General features: G+C 37.3%; 1 protein-coding gene across 2 annotated transcripts in view; it reads right to left on the bottom strand.

The window, feature by feature from the left end:
* The window catches only part of ago1 (argonaute RISC component 1), a 31709-nt gene extending 14702 nt beyond the window's left edge, over positions 1-17007 (bottom strand). For both annotated transcript variants that reach the window (XM_028469855.1, XM_028469856.1), the window contains exons 1-5: positions 16569-17007; positions 8019-8205; positions 3948-4068; positions 1463-1644; positions 130-266 (exon numbers count right to left, since the gene is read on the bottom strand). In XM_028469855.1, coding sequence (XP_028325656.1) covers positions 130-266; positions 1463-1644; positions 3948-4068; positions 8019-8205; positions 16569-16593 — 652 coding nt within the window. In that variant the 5' untranslated portion in view covers positions 16594-17007. The remainder of the gene's footprint in view (positions 1-129; positions 267-1462; positions 1645-3947; positions 4069-8018; positions 8206-16568) is intronic.
* Positions 17008-18580: the final 1573 nt, after the last annotated feature.

Raw genomic sequence — 18580 nt, 5'->3', positions numbered from 1 at the left:
CATTGCCTGAGGTTAAATGTCTGAAGGGTTACAGGAGTGTGGAAACATTTGGGAACCACTGTGCGACTGAGTCAAACATTCTCAGTAAAACTCTTAGATCACTGAATGACATCACAACATGTGACTCACCATCAATGTTCAGCATCATCTTCCACATCGCGGGCCGCACTGACTGATGGAAGCCGAACCACACCTCCCTCCCCCCGCCCAGCGGGTGATAGTATCCTTCAGGTGGGGAGAAAAACGAGCGACCCACTGGTGTGTACCTGGAGAAAAAGGAGTGGGACGAATGGGAAATGATGAAATGTGTGAGTGTACAGGGTGACCTCAATGTGAGTTCATGTCCAGTAACTTTGGAGTATAACAATGAGTCAACTCTAATGAGGAAAAAAATGCCAAAAGAGAGCCAGGGAAGAAAAATAATCAGGTTCTTCTTATTTAGGTCATGTGTTAGACGCCGTTATCTTGGTGCTAAACATTGTTTGGAGGGGACGTTCACACAGGTTTCAGCTAACAAGGATCTATTGTTGACCCACTCATGCCTGCAGCAATGAGAAGGACTTAGCAACAACACTGGGCTGCACAGACAACACAAGAATGACCCTGAAGTGAGTAAATACAAAAAGAAAAAAGAAAAGGTCATCTTATCACACATCTGACTGAGAGGCAGATGTTAAGTGCGTATGGATCCACGCAAGCAGCCACAATATAATAAGAAACACTTGTAGGGGAAGAAAATCCCACTGTTTATTTCTTTATCTAGCAACCACGAGTCAGCAGAAAAATGAACATGTCCAACTGCAACTGCTGTTAGTAGGGTGACCAAATACAACATTTTCACTTCTGATTCAATTCCAATATTGCCTTTCGTATTGGTCGGTACTGATACCAATCTGATACGATATCAGGATAAACCAAAACCGACATAACGGAGTCAAATTTCATAAAAATTAATACGTTATCATCCAAAACATAAGTTTTTGAAATTTCACCAATTCTAAGGATTTTTTAATTTTTGAAACTGATGCAGAATCAGTATATTGATCCGGATTTCCTCTAAAATGTAATGGAATCTTTCACGTTCTAAGGTTTATCTTTGGTTAAAATTTTCTCAAAATCTGTTAAGTACTTTTGACGTAATCCTGCTCGCAAACAAAAACAAAAAATAAAGAAAACTGGTGAAAATATTACTTCCTTTGTGAAGGTAACAATATTATACTGTATATCAGATGCAGGTCAATATAAACCTATACTTTTTTCGTCTTGTTTTTTGCTGATATTTAAGTAATATCTGATATCAATGTTGCATCAGTTGCCAGAAACAACAGGAAAGCTTTAGCATCTCCACCAGTAGAGTTCATTCCTTGATGGTTCCTAACTAGTAAAACATGTTTAATGGTGAATGTCTAAATGTGTGTTGGTTTCTGTGTAAATCAGCCATAAATCTGATGCTATTGCACACCTCATAGAGGCCAAGTGACGCATGGCCACATCCAGGGCTTGAACTGAATCGAGGGGAACCTGCAGCCGCCCGCTGACCAGCGTCTCCTGCAGCAGGCGCCATGACACCTTGGCCAGCCAACGGATGGACACCTTGAATATTCGATCCTTTCCCTCGCCGGGGATGGTTACCTCAAAATCCACCTGATATGACAGAGCAGAAAACATGCAGAAAAAAGAAATGATCAGATGCTTTCAGTGACATTTTGGCAGGTAAAAGGCATTTGTGGGAGGGGCTTGCTAACAATAGCTTTAGCCCTAATGTTAAAACAGGTTCACTGGTTTTACTGGATGAGTGATCAGGAGAAATAAATTGATGCAGGAAGTAAAAATCTTTATGCTCAAATAGATCAAACACTGAAAGTCTCTCAACAGTGACCACGGTTATATGATGTTTTTTAATTCGGAATTAGTTATTCCGAATTAAATCATTCGGAATTAAAGTGTTCTGCTTCGTCTTTACATGGAAATAGTAATTCCGAATAGAGGTTTACATGGAAAACCAGTTTATTTGCCTTTATTCTATTCCGCTTTAGGTCTGGGGGTTGGGAAGGCTCTGATTGGTTAGGGGGAGAACGTGACTTATTCTTTCGGGGAAAACACGACAAACCTTTTATTTTCAGCTACAACATAGAAGACCACATGAGAACTGTTTTCACTTTTATTTTGATGGTAGTTTTGAAGCAGCAGCTTGACAATAACACATGGTTTCGCTTTCATCCGCGTAGTAGAAGGGGAGAGATAGAGCAGGAGAAGGGAGATAGAAATCTGTACTTTGGTCAATCAAAGACAGCGGTTAATGCAACAGCTGTTCTGCCTCCACTATACAGGACGTTGAGTGAAAAATTAACTTTATAATGATCCACGCATCATTAGTGAAGCTCTGGTGCTTTGTGCCCTGATGAAACCTGTTCCTTTTGCTAATGTCCGTGTGTGTAATAAGTCCATGTGTACGTGTGAATATCCGAATGTTTATGCCTCCGTCCATCCACTCTTTCCATTTTATCCATGTCTTTTAAGGCTCTTATTAAATAAATAGTCTCAGCTCCAGTCCGGGCCGCCATCTTGGACTATGTCGTCACCAGCGCATCATTGCGGCAAGTCGCGCATGCACAGAACGACCGGAATTAACTTAAAAAGGAATTAAGTGTTTACAAGATAGAGGAATTATTTAATTCGGAATTAAAATCAGAATAAACCAGCCATTTGGATTTAAGTTTAATTCAGAATTAAATTAGCATTAGGAATTAAGTGTTTACAAGGTCAGTTTAAAGAGGTTTTAACTTTTATTCTGCTTTAAAGAGGAATTAAAGCTCCCATGTAAATGTGGTAGAGAAAGATGTGACAAACGTTACAAAAACAAAAGCGTCATGTAGGAATGAAGCTTCTCAACTGAAGAAACCCTGTTATTCCATTTTATGGGACTTCCAATCCCACAATGCAATAAGCAAAACTCTCACAAGAATGTCAATCAGAGAGTGTTTGCAATGGACATCAAACCAAACTTTCACGCGACAATTTCAAGCTGTTTCATCTTTTTTTTCGAGCAGAGGATCTTAATTAACTATGAGGTCGACCCTATGTCTTTATTTGATAAATAAATGACTACCTCCAGCTGCTTTAAAGGGATCTTCCACTGTTTTTACAAATGTGGCCTAAAATCTTTGAAATGTCCTTATGAGAAGATTGATGCCTAGCAAAATGCATTGTTTTGCGCCATATTTGTTTTAATAACTTTTAAAAATGGGACTACTATACTGTGTTACAGCCTCTTTTTTTTTTTAGATAATTTAGAAGATTTTTTGGTCTAAATGCAAATTTGCACTGCTTTTGCTTGCTCTAAATGACCAGAGAAGAAGAGCTCTCCTAAGCAAACTTAACTCCCCTTAAACAGTGCGTTACTGATGCTCTGATGCCTGAAGTTAGCAAGTAAATCACGGGCTGTTGAAGAGGCACAAATCCTGAAGATAGGAGTCCTTCAACAGTCCTTCAACAGTCCTTCAACAGTCTGTCCTGCCAGAAGAGCATGTCAGCGCACTGTTTAAGGGATAGTAAAGGTTCCTTAGGAGAGTTGGAACTGTCGCCCCCTGCGGTCACAGATTTTCTTTGGGTCACAACAGTTTTTATCATCTTTCGGTAAACAAATGAGGTTTATATAAGGATCTTTAACTTCTCCTGATTATTCAGAGCAACGAAAAGCAGCACAAATTGACATTTTGACCGAAAAAGCAGCTAAATGATCTAAAAAGCAGGCTGAATGCTTCACTTCAATAGGAAAGAATGCAATGTTTACAGGTAGTGGGGCGGTGTGAAATCATCAATCACGCAAATTCAAGATAACAGAACATAGGCTCTAAAACGGTAAAATAATGTGTTTTGTTAGGCATAGATGTTCTAAGTACATTTCAAAAACAGTGGAGGATCCCTTTAAGACTTCCACTGTGTACCTTCTCACTGCCGATAGGAAGGGCCAACACCGTGTAGATGTTCTTCTTGCCGTCGTACACCGGCTTCCTGTCACCAAAGAGCTGGGGCTTGAAGTGCTGCACCATGTACTCCACCACCTCTCTGTGTGCAAACACAAACACAAACACAAACAAAAACACACAAACACATGATTAGTGTCACAAAGTTAAAGAAGTGCCTCTCTTCTAATTAAAGCCTTTGTCTAATCAGAACGATCCATTGTAATGGAGAGGGGGGGTGGCTCTAAGGGTGATTGAATATTGATCACACAGGATACAGCTGCTGGGAGCAATATCTCATGGTCATGGGGGGGGAGGGAGGACAAAAAGATGGAGGCGGGAGAAGGTGGTGGGAGGGCCACAGCTCGATGCTCAGTGCCTTGGCCTTCATTTAAGTGATGGGGGATGAGGAGGAGTCATGTAATGGGAAAGGTCAAAGGGCTTAACCTTCGCATGCCTTTTTGGACCCTTTGTCTCAAACCTTGGAACCAAATTGGGGGCCTCTGAGGGCTCGAGTGCTAGAAGAGGATCCATTTAGAGGATTTTCTCCCAAAAAATAAAGTGAAAATTCAGATCTAAATGTAAAAAAAAAAGAAAACGATGAAAATCATTGCAGTGGGTCTCACCATGGGATACAGATCAGTTTGCGATATACAAACAGCTGGATGTATGTTCGCTACATGTGAGTAAACAGCAAAAACTGACCCAGGAAAAAGTAGTAGCAGTAGTAGTCACTGCTCAATGTGTTAAAGGCTCCTGAGATGGTGACGTCATATGGAGCGAGATGTACCAGCCAGTATACAGTAGTATGTCATCCTTACATAACCACTCTGATCCAACCTGCAGCACACGTTGCCCTCTTTAGGTGCAGTCAAGTTCAATTTTGTGTCCTGATCTGTTCAATGCAGCTACGTCAGCTTTGGATTGATATCATATTAAATTTAAATTAGATGCCAAAAAAGCAATATATCAAAGTGTGGCCATCATAGGAATAAAGCAGGGAATTATCCGCAGAAAACCATAGAATGGTCAATAAATGACTGACTGTCAGAATTCATTCACTTAATGGTTAATGAACAAACTTGGTTTTGGCACTTTATCAATCTTCCTCTTCTGACTTTTTCTTTTGGTGATGGACAATATTATCGGCACGTTATCGGTATTGGGCGATATCGGCTTTAAAATTACCGTAAATATCGGACATTGGCTGTTTCGCCAATTAATTTAACAAATAAAATAACATGCTTTGCTTCAATGATTCAAGTCGAAATATTCACTGAATTTACTGATTTCCAAACAGTTTGATTTTTTTCCTCACATACAGCTATGACAGAATACTTGTATCTTGTAAAAATGTCTTTTTTCAAATACAAAATGTAGGTAGGTAAGTAGGTGTGTTTACGTAGGATAGGCTGCAAGTGTCTTCATTGTTTTGTTTAAAAGCAATTGTCATTAATAAATATGGCATGTTTTACATAATAATATCAGTTATTGGCCAAATGAGTTGCAAAACATAGGCATATCAAATAATGGTGTCCCAATCTGATATTAATAACTGACCTATATCAGCGAAAATAAGTAAAATAGGATTATATCGGCCTGCATCTAAATATATAATATTGTTTTTATTGGTTTTATTGAGGTTATTTTGCAGGGTCTTTTAATTTCATTTTTATTCCATTGTAGAATATTCTCATGTTTAATGTTAAAATTTGTGTAATCATTTGATTATTAGAAAATGGGTCAGTTTTTCAAACCTACTGTTACTGACTATTGTTTCCTGTTTGATTAATATCAGTTGATTGAGCCTTTTCTAACACGCCACACGCCAACATGTATTAAAAGTCTGTATGATTCGTGCTGATATCGTATCGGGCTTGATGTCGGAATCGTCCAATACACAAGGCTGCTAACTAAACTAAGGTAGTCCGCCGGTAACAACAAAGACGCCATTGTGGTGCAATTTTTGGTTTTCCTTCAAATATGGCTCCGGAGGTGACTGTGGAGCACGATGCGCAAAGCGCAGCGCCTGCTGCAGGTGGGACACTCAAAATAAATTCCCGTGGGGCCCACAGTTCGCTGGTGCCGGCGCTGCTCTGCAGCGGCGTCGTAGGCCTCATCGAAGTGCAGCACACTGTCATCAAAAATACTTCGTGCCAGCTAGGTCTGCCGGTAGGTGGGATTCCGCATTTCTTGAGGGTGACCTTCAGGTGGTCTTTGTATCACTTTTTCTGTCCACAATCGCTTCTCTTGCCCTCACTGAGCTCTCCGTAGGACTCTTTGAGGAAGGCAATTGGCCGGCATCCAAATGACATGGCCGACCCAGCACAGCTGGCAACGAAGAAGGATGAACTCGGCTGATGGAAGACTGGCAGCAATATTGTAATCATATCAGATCTGAAAAAAATTATGTCTGGACAATCCTATTATCCAATATCGTGCATCTCTAATGCATGATATCGTGCATCTCTACTTTTTTTTCTGTCTTTAACCGTTCAGGCTGAATTACATTCAGTGAAGCCTCTGATAATATACTAGTGATTCCATTATCATTTGTTGGCTGAAACATTTGAGACAGGCCAACACGCGGTCACCTAACGCTATTTTTTGTACAAGTTCAGCTTCTTTGGCATGAAAAGGATGAAGAAATGATTCAGAATCCATGGAAGACTAAGCACAGCTATATGACATAAACGGTTATACGGTATCAGCAAAATTGGTTTGGAAAAATGACAAAGACTGGGGTTTCAAAGACCTGAGAGGCCTTTGATGCTCATCTGAAGAAGCACAAAGAAAGGCCATTGTTGGAGATCATGGAAGCAGTGGTCGATCAAGGAAACTAATCATATTTAACCACTCATCCGGATCTGGATAACAGATGCAACAGCCTTAGCAAGCCATCTCTACACCATCTTCCACTAGCATTTCCTGGAGAATCCCAGGAATTCTCAGACCAGACAAGAAACAATCTCTTCAATTTGCTCTTTGACAGCAGATGGATGTAGAATTAATGTTATCCTGGATTCTCATGCATGTATGCTAACAGGGAAATTTTTGAAAAAAAATTATCCGGCAAGATTCTAAACATATACACAAGGTCATTCAGAGCTTTTTAGCATTAAAATAAAAGTTAAAAGTGATGGCATTAACTAATCTACAAGACAAATTACTTCTGTTTAATCTGTTGATATTTTACAGTATTTTGATTTCAATTAACTTTTTACACAGAAGGAAAGACTGATAAACTAACAGCAATAACAGTTAATGCGGGAGAAGAATTTTCTATCAGATAAAGACACAGGCTGTGTTCGAAATCGCATACTAACGTTTTTCACGTCAAAATGAGTATGTAGTGCATTTACATTAGATAGTATGAAAATATTGAGTATGTGCGAAATACCCAGATGTATACTATATTGAGACATTTTTTAAGTATGCACGGTGGGCATACTAGTCATACTCAACTGTCCCATGATGCATTGAGAGCAGAACGTAAAATCGTCCTGGGACCGGGTTCAAACTAAAAGTCAAATGTTCCCTTTTCAAAACAAAAGCATCTCATCTTGTCTTTCTTTAGTTTTTATAAATATGGCTCTTGTTTTAAAGTTAACCAGTAGTTTTGTCAGTAGCATAATTGAGGGTCTCCGAAAATCTCAGAAATGTCAGAATGAAAACTGTTTCTGCCCGTTTTATGGATCAAATGAGCACATGTTGATATTCTACTTGGTCACTTTCTCACTTAAAATATTTTCAGAACATTCAAAGGTGGAGAATCAACAGAGATATTTAGCCTCAGTGTGCTTCAGGTTTTTGTCATGGTAGGTTCCAAATGCATCTTGGGAAACCTGGAAATATACTAGAAACACACATCATCCTTATCATACTTATAGTATATAGTCGACAGTATGTACTCACTGAGTTTGTAGTGTATAGTACGGAGTGCGCCACTTCAAACACAGCCATAGTTCAGGCCTCATAAATCAATAAATCAAAGATCTTTTGCTCAGATAAAAGATGTTTCGATTTCCACTAAACTAAAGAGTGTTTTTTTACCTGTTGACTCGCCGTGGGCACTTATCAGGCTTGATGTCGACCTCGTAGTGATACACGTCCATCTTCGGGATTTCCACCTCAAAGTAGTTGGCCAGCAGCTTGATGGGCTTGCCCACAGTTCCCATACCTGGCCTGCGAGGGGCATGGAAGACCTGCTGCAAGGGTGGGGGGAAGGCCCCCATGGGCACTGAGCACACAGATGATGGAAAGCCAGAGATGGTTGGATGGGAAGGATGAAGGATGGATGTAGGTGGAGACGGGGCAATGGAAGAACAATTAGGAACAAGGGAAAAGAATGAGTCAAAGTGCCAAGAAGACGATGATCAGCAGTGATATGAAAAAGGACAAGAGAAGACGACGACGTGCGTCATGCAGGGAAAGTGAAATCAGAGATGGAGGCGAATATTGACAAGAACAAATAAAGAAGAGCAGGATGAACGCAGGAAGGTGAAACAGGGACAAGAAGCAAAAGAGAGGCATTAGCAGTGGAAAAGGACAGGAAACCAAACAAAGACACTCTTTATTATAAAAGCATCAAATTCAATAATTAGCAAATCATATTTTGGGCTCTCAAAAAAACAAATAACAAGAAAACTGAAAAAAAAAAAAAAAACTTACTTTGGATATTTTGCAATGCAAGTTGTACACTTCAAAATGTAATAATAATAATAATAATAATAAAAACATCCAAGATTTAAGGTTAAATTTGACCACAAAAAACAGGGTCTTCGTTAAATCAAGAGAAAATTCATTTGGCAATAATATACAGTAATACTAATTACGACAGCATATTAAGGCTACATTCAAATTAAAATTTATCTGAGCACTACGAGATTAAAGTCGTAATTTTCATGAGAATAAAGTTGTAATTGTATCAGACTAAAGTTGTAATATTTCGAGATTTAAGTCATAGTATTTTGAGAATAAAATCTTAATTTTATGAGAAATAAAGTCGAAATTTCACCAGATTAAAGTTGTAAAAAAAAAACACTTTTTTATTATTCTCAATTAAAATTTTATTCAGTAACATTTTATATTGTATTATGACTTGATGGCGTTTCAAACCCCATTTTATTTGCAGGCGACCCCACATGGAGTCACGACCCCAAGGATGAAAAACGCTGATCTAATGATGTTACTCAAACAGAGAACAATAGTCAGCAACAGCACATTGGAAAAACTGAAGCATTTATTATTAGCCAATTTTGTTAACTACTTACAAATAAATTATAACTTTAAACAAAACTATTTTAAAACTGCATAAAATAAATAAATAAATAATAGAGCGGGGCGATATATCGAGACTCAAAATTAAATAAAGGAAACCAGGATGCTCAAAGGAGCAGCAGTAGATTTATTTATTTACATGCACACAGAGCTCTTCTTCTCTTCTTTAATGGCATCTACAAAACAGCAGAGTGTGAACTGTCGCCCCCTGTGGCCACAAATTTAATCTCTCAGTAAACAAAAGAGGTTTACATCAATTTTTTTTTTTACTTTTACTGATTTTTGGAGCAACCCAAAGTAGCACAAGTTGTCATTTTGACTGAAAAAGCTGCTAAATGATCCTGAATGCTTCACTCTAATAGAGCACTATGGGCTAACAGGGGCTAACCGTGTCATCAAGATGGCGGTGCACAGGTCGTAAAACAGTAAAGTCGCCCCATTTTGAAAAAAGTTAATAAAATGAATATGGTGTAAAATAATGCATTTTGTTAGGCATAGAAATTTTAATAAGGACTTTTCAAAGGTTTTAGGCCACATTTGTAAAATATAGTGGAGGATCCCTTTAAGCGTTATTACGGAGTAATAATAAAAGCTTGATAGAGTTTGAAGGTGTGATATTGAAGGCGAGGTTGGACTGATGGTGCTAAATGTGAGAAGTGCTGTGACTCCAGCCTGAGTCTGAGAGGGGCCCACAGCCTTAACCTCTGGGTCCCCAGAGAACAGCCCTCCTCCACCACAACAAAGACCCCAGCTGCCCTGCTCCGTCACACACACACACACACACACACGCAGCTATACGACGGAGGGAGCGCCCTTCCATCGATGAACACACATATAGACACAAACACAGGGGGCCCCCCTCTACATTCCCAGTCTCACCATGGTAACACCACGGCAACACGTTATTGTCATGGATATCAGGGGACCTGCGTGTGTGTGGGGCTGCTGATGAAGACGAGGTGGGAGGGTACCACTGCGGTCATGCTGGATAGACCTTGGCCTTTTTGGTCCTTGTGTGTTGTTCCCACATCAACACAAACCATCAGCAAAATGCAAAACTGGGAAATGGTCAAAAACTGCTTTTAAGTAAGTTTCTACAGTGGAAATCTCTGAGTTAAACGTTCCACTCTATCATTTGTACACACTGGAGAGAAAGTCCACTCACTTTGAATCACCATGAGACGCTGCACTTTGTGTCTGAATGTGTAGTGTGCAGGACAACACTTTGCACAAACACACTATAAACTTTACTATAAACATCTTGTGTGTGGTATACAGTAGTGGATTAGGGCCAATTTTGATGGAGAAAATAATTTGGGACAAATCAAGAACAAAGTTGAAATGTCGAGAATAAAGTTGAAATACAATGTTGAGATTAAAGTCAAAAAATGAAATTGAAGTCGAAAAGATGAGATTAAAGTCAAAATGTCAAGATTAAAGTTGAAATATCGAGATTGATGTAGAAAAAACGAGATTAAAGTAAAAAAGACAAGAATAAAGTTGAAATACAATGTTGAGAATAAAGTCGAAAAATGAAATTGAAGTCAAAATGTCGAGATTAAAGTTGAAATATCGAGATTAATGTAGAAAAACGAGATTAAAGTAAAAAAGACAAGAATAAAGTTGAAATGATGAGATTAAAGTTGAAATTTCGAGAATTATTTTTAAATATAATGTCAAGATTAAAGTCTAAAATAAAGCTGGCCAATATATCGAGATTCAAAATATGTAATCAAGTTTTCTATTTTAGTAATATAGAAAAAGACAATATCGCGTACATCGAGGTATATCTTTTTTATTTTTCCTTGTTTTTATTTACACAATCACACAGTACAGATAACATCATACAAGTATTAATATTATTCTTAGATACAGTCAAATAGTGTCCGTCTTTACAATTTTTCCATATATCTAAGATAAATATTTTATATCTTATTTTGTATTTTAAAAAGCTGTTTAAGGTGTTGCTGCTTTCCATATTTCTCAGAACAGCATTAAAAGCACAGTTAGATTAATTACTGAGCGCGTCATAACTCAGACCTTCCCCTAAACAAGTCACACTACAGAACTCACTCACACGTGCTGTCCCTTAGAGGAGAATAAGCCAAAAGTGGCCCATAGTGTGCAGCTGTTTGTTAATAAATGTTGCATCAGCAAATTTAACTCAGAATTGTCTTTCTGGTCAGACTTTATTTAGTTAAAAATATTGAGATTAATATCAGAATCAATATTGTATATTGCCATTTTGAGAAAAATATCGAGATATGAGGTTTGGTCCATATCGTCCAGCCCTAGTCGAAAAGACAAGGTTAAAGTCGAAATGTTGAGATTAAAGTTGAAATTCCGAGAATAAAGTCAAAAAGACTAGATTAATGTCAAGATTTAAATTGAAATGTCAAGATTAAAGTCAAAAACACAAAAAAAAGTCAAAATGTCAAGAATAAAGTTAAAATGTCAAGATTCAAATTGAAATTCCGAGATTAAAGTCAAAAAGACTAAATTAATGTCAAGATTCAAATTGAAATTCCAAGATTAAAGTCAAAAAGACTAAATTAATGTCAAGATTCATATTGAAATTCCAAGATTAAAGACAAAAAGACTAGATTAATGTCGAGATTCAAATTGAAATGTTAAGATTAAAGTCGAAAACCCAAGAATAAAGCCGAAATGTTGAGAATAAAGTCAAAATGTTGAGATTAAAGTTGACATTTTGAGAATAAAGTTGAAATATAATTTCAAAATTGAAGTCGAAAAGACAAGATTGTGATAAAAGTCAAAGGTTTGCTAATGAAGTCAAATCTACAGAAGCTGACTAGGGCTAATTCACCATATACGACAACAGTCTCCATCAAAACTGGCCCTAATGTGTTACTGTAGCCACAGACGGACTGAATACTCCACCTCTTCCAAACTCCCAAAAAAGGAAAAATCTCTTTCTTCATAAACCCAACTTTAAAGTAAAGTTTAACACGCAGGAGAAAGTCAAAATGACAGAGAAAACCGGAACCATTGTGTAAATTACCAAATTATTCAATTGTAAATTGTTGTTGAAATAAAATCCAAAATCCTGCAATTTTTCTCAAATTATTCCACAAAATCTCCCTAAATTAAATAAAAATTGGTCAAAAAATGGATACTTTATGTCTAATTTATAACTGTAAACTTGGGCACAGTAATGTTGAAATTGTTCATTTTCCCGCCTAAAACCTGTGACCCACTTATGATCCACCAGGTCCGCATTTGGCCCCTGAACTAAAATGAGTTTGACACCCCTGGTTTAACACATTTATCATTACACAGCATTTTGTAGACGGACAGAATCTGCTGTTTGTTGTCGTATGGTGAATTGGTCCTCATCAGCTTCCGTAGATTTCACTTCATTAGCAAACCATCCACTTTCATCACAATATTGTATTTTGAGTTCATTTCCCAAAATTTCAACTTAATTCTTGACATTTCTACTTTATTCTTGATTTCCCCAAAATTATTTTTCTCCATCAAAATTGGCCCTAATCGTCTTCCGTAGTGCTGTAACTGTTGCAGTTTCACTCAGAAACACACACAATGACACACAAACACACTGAGCCCTGATGCCAGTAAAGGCAGATGGTGAGAATAAGCAAGACTTCACTCACACACACACACACACACACACACACACACACACACACTGCAACACAATAGCCGTGTTTCCCGGGCACACAGAGTTAAAGCTTTCAGCTGCATCACCATCACGACCTCTACACACGTCTTGTTTGGTGACTTTTTAAAGTTCTAACCAGCAAAAATATAAATAAAATAAAATAAAAATCCACCTGACTGTAAGGAACGCACAGTACACACGTTTAAACTTTGATTTTCTCAATAAGTAGCTTTTATTTATATTGATTTGGTCACTTTTAAACACATTACTACTCTGTAATCCACATTATTGTCACCTATTGTGATGAATAAACACAAACAACTAACTTTAGTTTGAATATATTAGATATAATGACTACATTTGAAATAATCAGGTTAAAACAAGACTAAAAAGTGTTATTTCGCTGCTTTACGCAAGCCAAGCAGGAGAATAATATTGAATAATCGCTCTAAAATTATCTTTAACTTTGGGGCCAAATTGCATTTATTTTGCCTGAATATTTGGCTGCTGACCATGTGCTCAAAGTGGCAATCGGTTTAAACTTGGAAAAAAAGCAGCATGATTCATCACACTTCAAGCACAAAAGAATACTTTAACATGAGGGGCCCTGGGGGGCCTCCCCCCCCTCCTCCCCCCAAAAATGAAAACAAGCCTATTCAATTGATTTCAGGGTTCAGATCAAAATGCAGTGGTTTGATTTCAAAATGACGAATAATAACAAAAAAAAAAATCATGTCTAATGTCTAAATTCAATGCAAAGCTTTGTTATTTATAGGTTTAATACAGATCTAAATAACGCTGGGCGATATATCGAGATTCAAGATATATCGAGTCTTCCAATTTTGAACCAAAATGCTTGTTTTAGGAATCGCTGCTTTCTCTAAAAGCACAGTTAGGTGGATTGCTAATTGTGTTCTAACACAGATCTAACCCTAAGCAAGCCACACTACAGAACTCACTCACACGTGCTGTCTCTTAGAGGAGAAAAAGACAAAAGTGACACATTTTGTGCAGCTGTTTGTTAATATATGTGCCTGTGTGACTCTTGAAATCTGCAAAATGAAGCCTAGAATTGTCTTTCATGGTAAGACTTTATTTGAAATTATTGAGATTTATATCGTATATCGCCATTTTGAGATAAAAATGTTAAGATATGAGTTTTGGTCCATATCTCCCAGCTCTAGATTTAATTTAATAGCAAAAAATACCTGGAAAAACTTGTTAGAATTCAACAAATGATATAAATGAAATAAATAAATGATCCATCTTTGACTCCGTTTCCCTGATCTATTATATCTGTAATCGTGTAATTAATAAGTAATTACAATTATGGCGTACTTACAATTGTAATTTTAAAGAATTGCTGCTGTCGTAATCGTAATTAAATTGTAATTGAGTTTAGATAATTGACTATGTAATTGTAATTGCCATAAAATTTCTATACAAAGTTGTCATTTATAATTTAATGCTAAACTGGGGAACCATGTTACAGTTCTATGTACAGTTCTACACATATGTAGTTAACAATTGTTAAAATATGGCTCAGACGCCCACACCAAAAATATTCAAACCTATAATTCCATTGATTAGGAAATAGATAGGAAAGAAATTAGATGATCGATATTTGTTTTTAGTGTATTTTACAGCTGATTTTGGACCCGTTAGCATTAGAGATGCTAACAGAATGCTAACACAAGAAGAAAGTTCACTTTTATCAGGCTAATAATTTCAGGCCCAGTAATTGTGATGAATTGTAATTGAACTTTAGTAATTGAGAAGTAGGGCTGGGCGATATGGAGCAAAACTCATATCTCCATATTTTTTCTCAAAATAGAAATAATCTCAATTTTAATTCAAATTAATTCTGAGTGCAGAAAGACAATTCTAGGTTAAATTTGCTGATGCAAAATGCTACACAGGCTCATTTATTAACAAACAGCTGCACAACATGTGCCCCTTTTGGCTTTTTCTCCTATAAAGGACAGCACGTGTGAGTGAGTTCTGCAGTGTGAAGTGGTAATGAAAACAGCGACTCCTAAAACAAGTATTTTAAAACAAAATAAGTTATAAAAATATATATATTTATCTCAATATAGGCAATATTGTAATTTTCTATATCGCCAAAATAGAAAACTCAATATATCTTGAATCTGGAGATATCGCCCAGCCCTATTGAGATCTAATTGTAATCGTAATCTGAGGATAAAAAATTATTGTAATTTAATTGTAATTGGGGGGAAAAAAATGCTGGTCACTGTAATCGTAATTGAATTGTAATTGAACATGGATCATTAAAGAAATACTGGTAATTGTAACAGAAAAATGTAATTGAACCCCAACCCTGGCTGATAGTAATACATTCCCTGAGCTGTCAGCGTGTGTGTGTGTGTGTGTGTGTGTGTGTGTGTGTGTGTGTCACACAGAGAGAGGGGAGCAGCCAGCTGCTGCAGCCGCTGCTCCTGCTGCTTTAAGGCGGGCTTTACTCCGTCCCCTGCTCGCTGCCATTCCCACGACCTCCCTGGCCCTGATGATGTCACGGCGCTCTTACAGGCTCTTCTGCCTGCTACGTACAAACCAGGTGAAATATCTACGTTTCCCCCTGCAGAACATGGAACATGCAGGCTGCAGGAGAGGAGACCCCCCCTTCCAAATCCACAAAGAAACACAGACATCAGCCTCTGTCCAACCTCTTAGGTCTACCAGTACCTCCTCACATAAGCACCCTCCATATTTCTTGTGTCAAGTACAACAGTGACATACAATGCTGAAATTTTGGCACTAATGTGTCATTTCCAATTGTAGTATCTACTAAAAAAAAATGTAAGGTAAGTTAGATATATTTTGAAATTGGCTCATAAAAAGAGCAGTAAAAAAAACTGCTTATCCAAAAAAAGGATAAATAAATGGTTCCCAAGTTGTACCCCATGCAATATAATAGCGTTCCCCAAAAGCACACGTGTCAAACTCAAGGCCCGGGGGCCAAATCCGGCCCTTTGGAGCATCCAATTCGGCCCGCAGGAGAAAGTAAAAAAAGACGGAGAAAACATGAATCATTGTGTAAATGAAACTCAACAATATTTGCAATGTGATAAGAAAAGAAGAAAAAACAAGGAAAGAAGAGGACAAAAGAAGAAGGACAGGAAAAAGAAGGAGCGAAAAGAATACAAGAAAAGAAGGAAATAAAATAAAATAAAACATTTGCAGGTTCTCACAGTTTTCCCAGCGTTTATATCTCATGATTGCAGTCATTTTTAGTGTTAAACTGTTGGAAAAAACTCCAAGTTCTTACAAAATCCTTCAATTTCTCAATTTATGACATAATATTTCCTTAACTAAATAAAAATTGGAGAACATAATCTAAGAAATTTAAAGTGAAGATCTGATTTCTGTCACTTATTGCTTGGATATTGTTGGTTACTTACATATTTAGTATTTTCTGTATACGTAAATGTGAAAACTAGGGCACAATATTGTTGAAATTACTCGTTTTCCTGCATAAAATCTATGTATTTGGCCCCTAAACTAAAATGAGTTTTGACACCCCTGTCCTAAAGGAACGCGTACCCCCGATTGGGAACCACACATGCCAACTCGGTAATTCAGCTGCAGTGATACATGTAATGTAACATAGATGCAGGGTAAGTATTGTAAGTGACATGTAATAGTGAAGATCAACATACCAGCACCAGACGGTCCCGGCTCCATCCCATCCACTTAGCCAAGCGGGAACCAGCGACAGAGAACGGGGCTGTTGTTGAGGCCAAACCGCCGGAGGCGTCTCACCAGACTTCCAGCCGCTCGGTGTGAGACCTTCTCCCCGTGACGGCGTGTGTGTGTGTGTGTGTGTGTGTGTGTGTGTGTGTGTGTGTGTGTGTGTGTGTGTGTGTGTGTGTGTGTGTGTGTGTGTGTGTGTGTGTGTGTGTATCCCCCTCCCTCAGCCTCCACCCCCGGACCCTGCACAGGAGTTGGAGGCTAAAGGCGGTAGCTGCTGTGTCCGGTCGTTCCGCCTGGAGCCACAGTTTAACGGTATAGCTGGAGAACGATGGCCGCTGTGGAGCCGACCATCCCCGGTGATGTGTCCGACGTGTCGGCGGAGCGGCGGTTAAATGCTGCTGTGTTGTGCTTCAGCTCTGGTGGAACAAAAAAAAAAAACAAAAAAAAAGAAAGGCCAGCCCATCACCCCCCAAAACCCCAAACTTCTTCTCCACCATTAAAAAAAGTGCACAGGAACTGTTTATGAACTTGCTGTCTCAACCCAGTGGACAAAGATGGAACTGCACCGTATTATACACTATTTATTTGAAAACATTTTTTTAACATATATGTTTTATGATTCGTTTTTAATTCAGGAAAATCTGGCTTATGTATACGGGAGCTTAGAGATGTCACAGGGAAAAATGTATTTTGGATCACTATATTGTATGAACAATATAATTACACTATACAAATATGATATTACATTGTTCAAACATGATATTACATTGTAAAAACATGATGTATTGTACAAACAATATATGTATATTGTACGAACAATATAAGTATATTGTTTTGTACATAATAAAATCACGTTTGTACAATATAGTATTTTTTGTGCAATATACTATATTGTTGTACAATATAAAATGTTTGTACAATACAATATCATAATTGTACAATATAAGTATATTGTTCGTACTAAATAAGTATGTTGTTTGTACAATATAATGTCATGTTTCTAAAATATAAGTATATTGTTTGTCAATCTAATATCATGATTATACAATATATGTATATTGTTTATACAATATAATATGTTTGTACAATACACTATATTGTTTGTACAATACAATATAATGTGTTTGTACAATTTGCTATAGTGCTTGTCAATATATAATATCATGTTTCTAAAATATAAGTATATTGTTCATACAATATTCTATATTGCTTATCATTATAATATCATGATTGTACAATGTAAGTATATTGTTCCTACAATGTAAATATATTGTCTGCACAATACAAATATATTGTTTGGACAGTATAATATCATGTTTGTACAATATAATTATATTGTTCATACAAAATAGTGATCCAAAATATTTTTCCACCTGTGGCAACTCTACGCTTCTGAATATGTACAACAAAAATATACAAATAGAGAAAAGTATTACTGCTACCAGACAGAGCTTATAATGCACAGACATGTCCGCTCACATCGCTCACACATACTGATCATATTGATCTTGTGCAATAAAACATTTTGTTGTTATTTGTAGATCTGTACATTCAAGCTGCTATCTGTGTATTTATCTGTACATATTATTGTGTCATATTTAAATTTTCTATTGTTTTTGCTGTGTTTTTATATTTATTTTCTTCTCTCACTAGCACCTTGGAGTTGTACTCAAATTTCGTTGTACCCTGTACAAGGACAATAAAAGGATATTCTATTCTATTCTATTCTATTCTATTCTATTCTATTCTGTTCTACTCTCTTTTTAACAACGAGCAAAAAGGTGAAACTCGACGAAAAGGCTTTTCCCAAAAAAACAAAAACAAAAATGCAGGTGAGGATGCATAGGATGAACCCCTCGGAGTCAGTATAACCACTCAGAATAACTGCTTGGAGTCAGAATGACCCCTCAGAATCAGTATTAACCCTCAGAGTCTATATAACCCCTCGGAGTCAGTATAACTCCTCAGAGTCAGTATA

This window comes from Gouania willdenowi, chromosome 16 (assembly GCF_900634775.1).
Source record: "Gouania willdenowi chromosome 16, fGouWil2.1, whole genome shotgun sequence".
Classification (NCBI taxonomy): Eukaryota; Metazoa; Chordata; class Actinopteri; order Blenniiformes; family Gobiesocidae; genus Gouania; species Gouania willdenowi.
The sequence above is the reverse complement of the archived record's forward strand: the minus strand, read 5'-3'. Positions and strand labels throughout refer to the sequence as shown.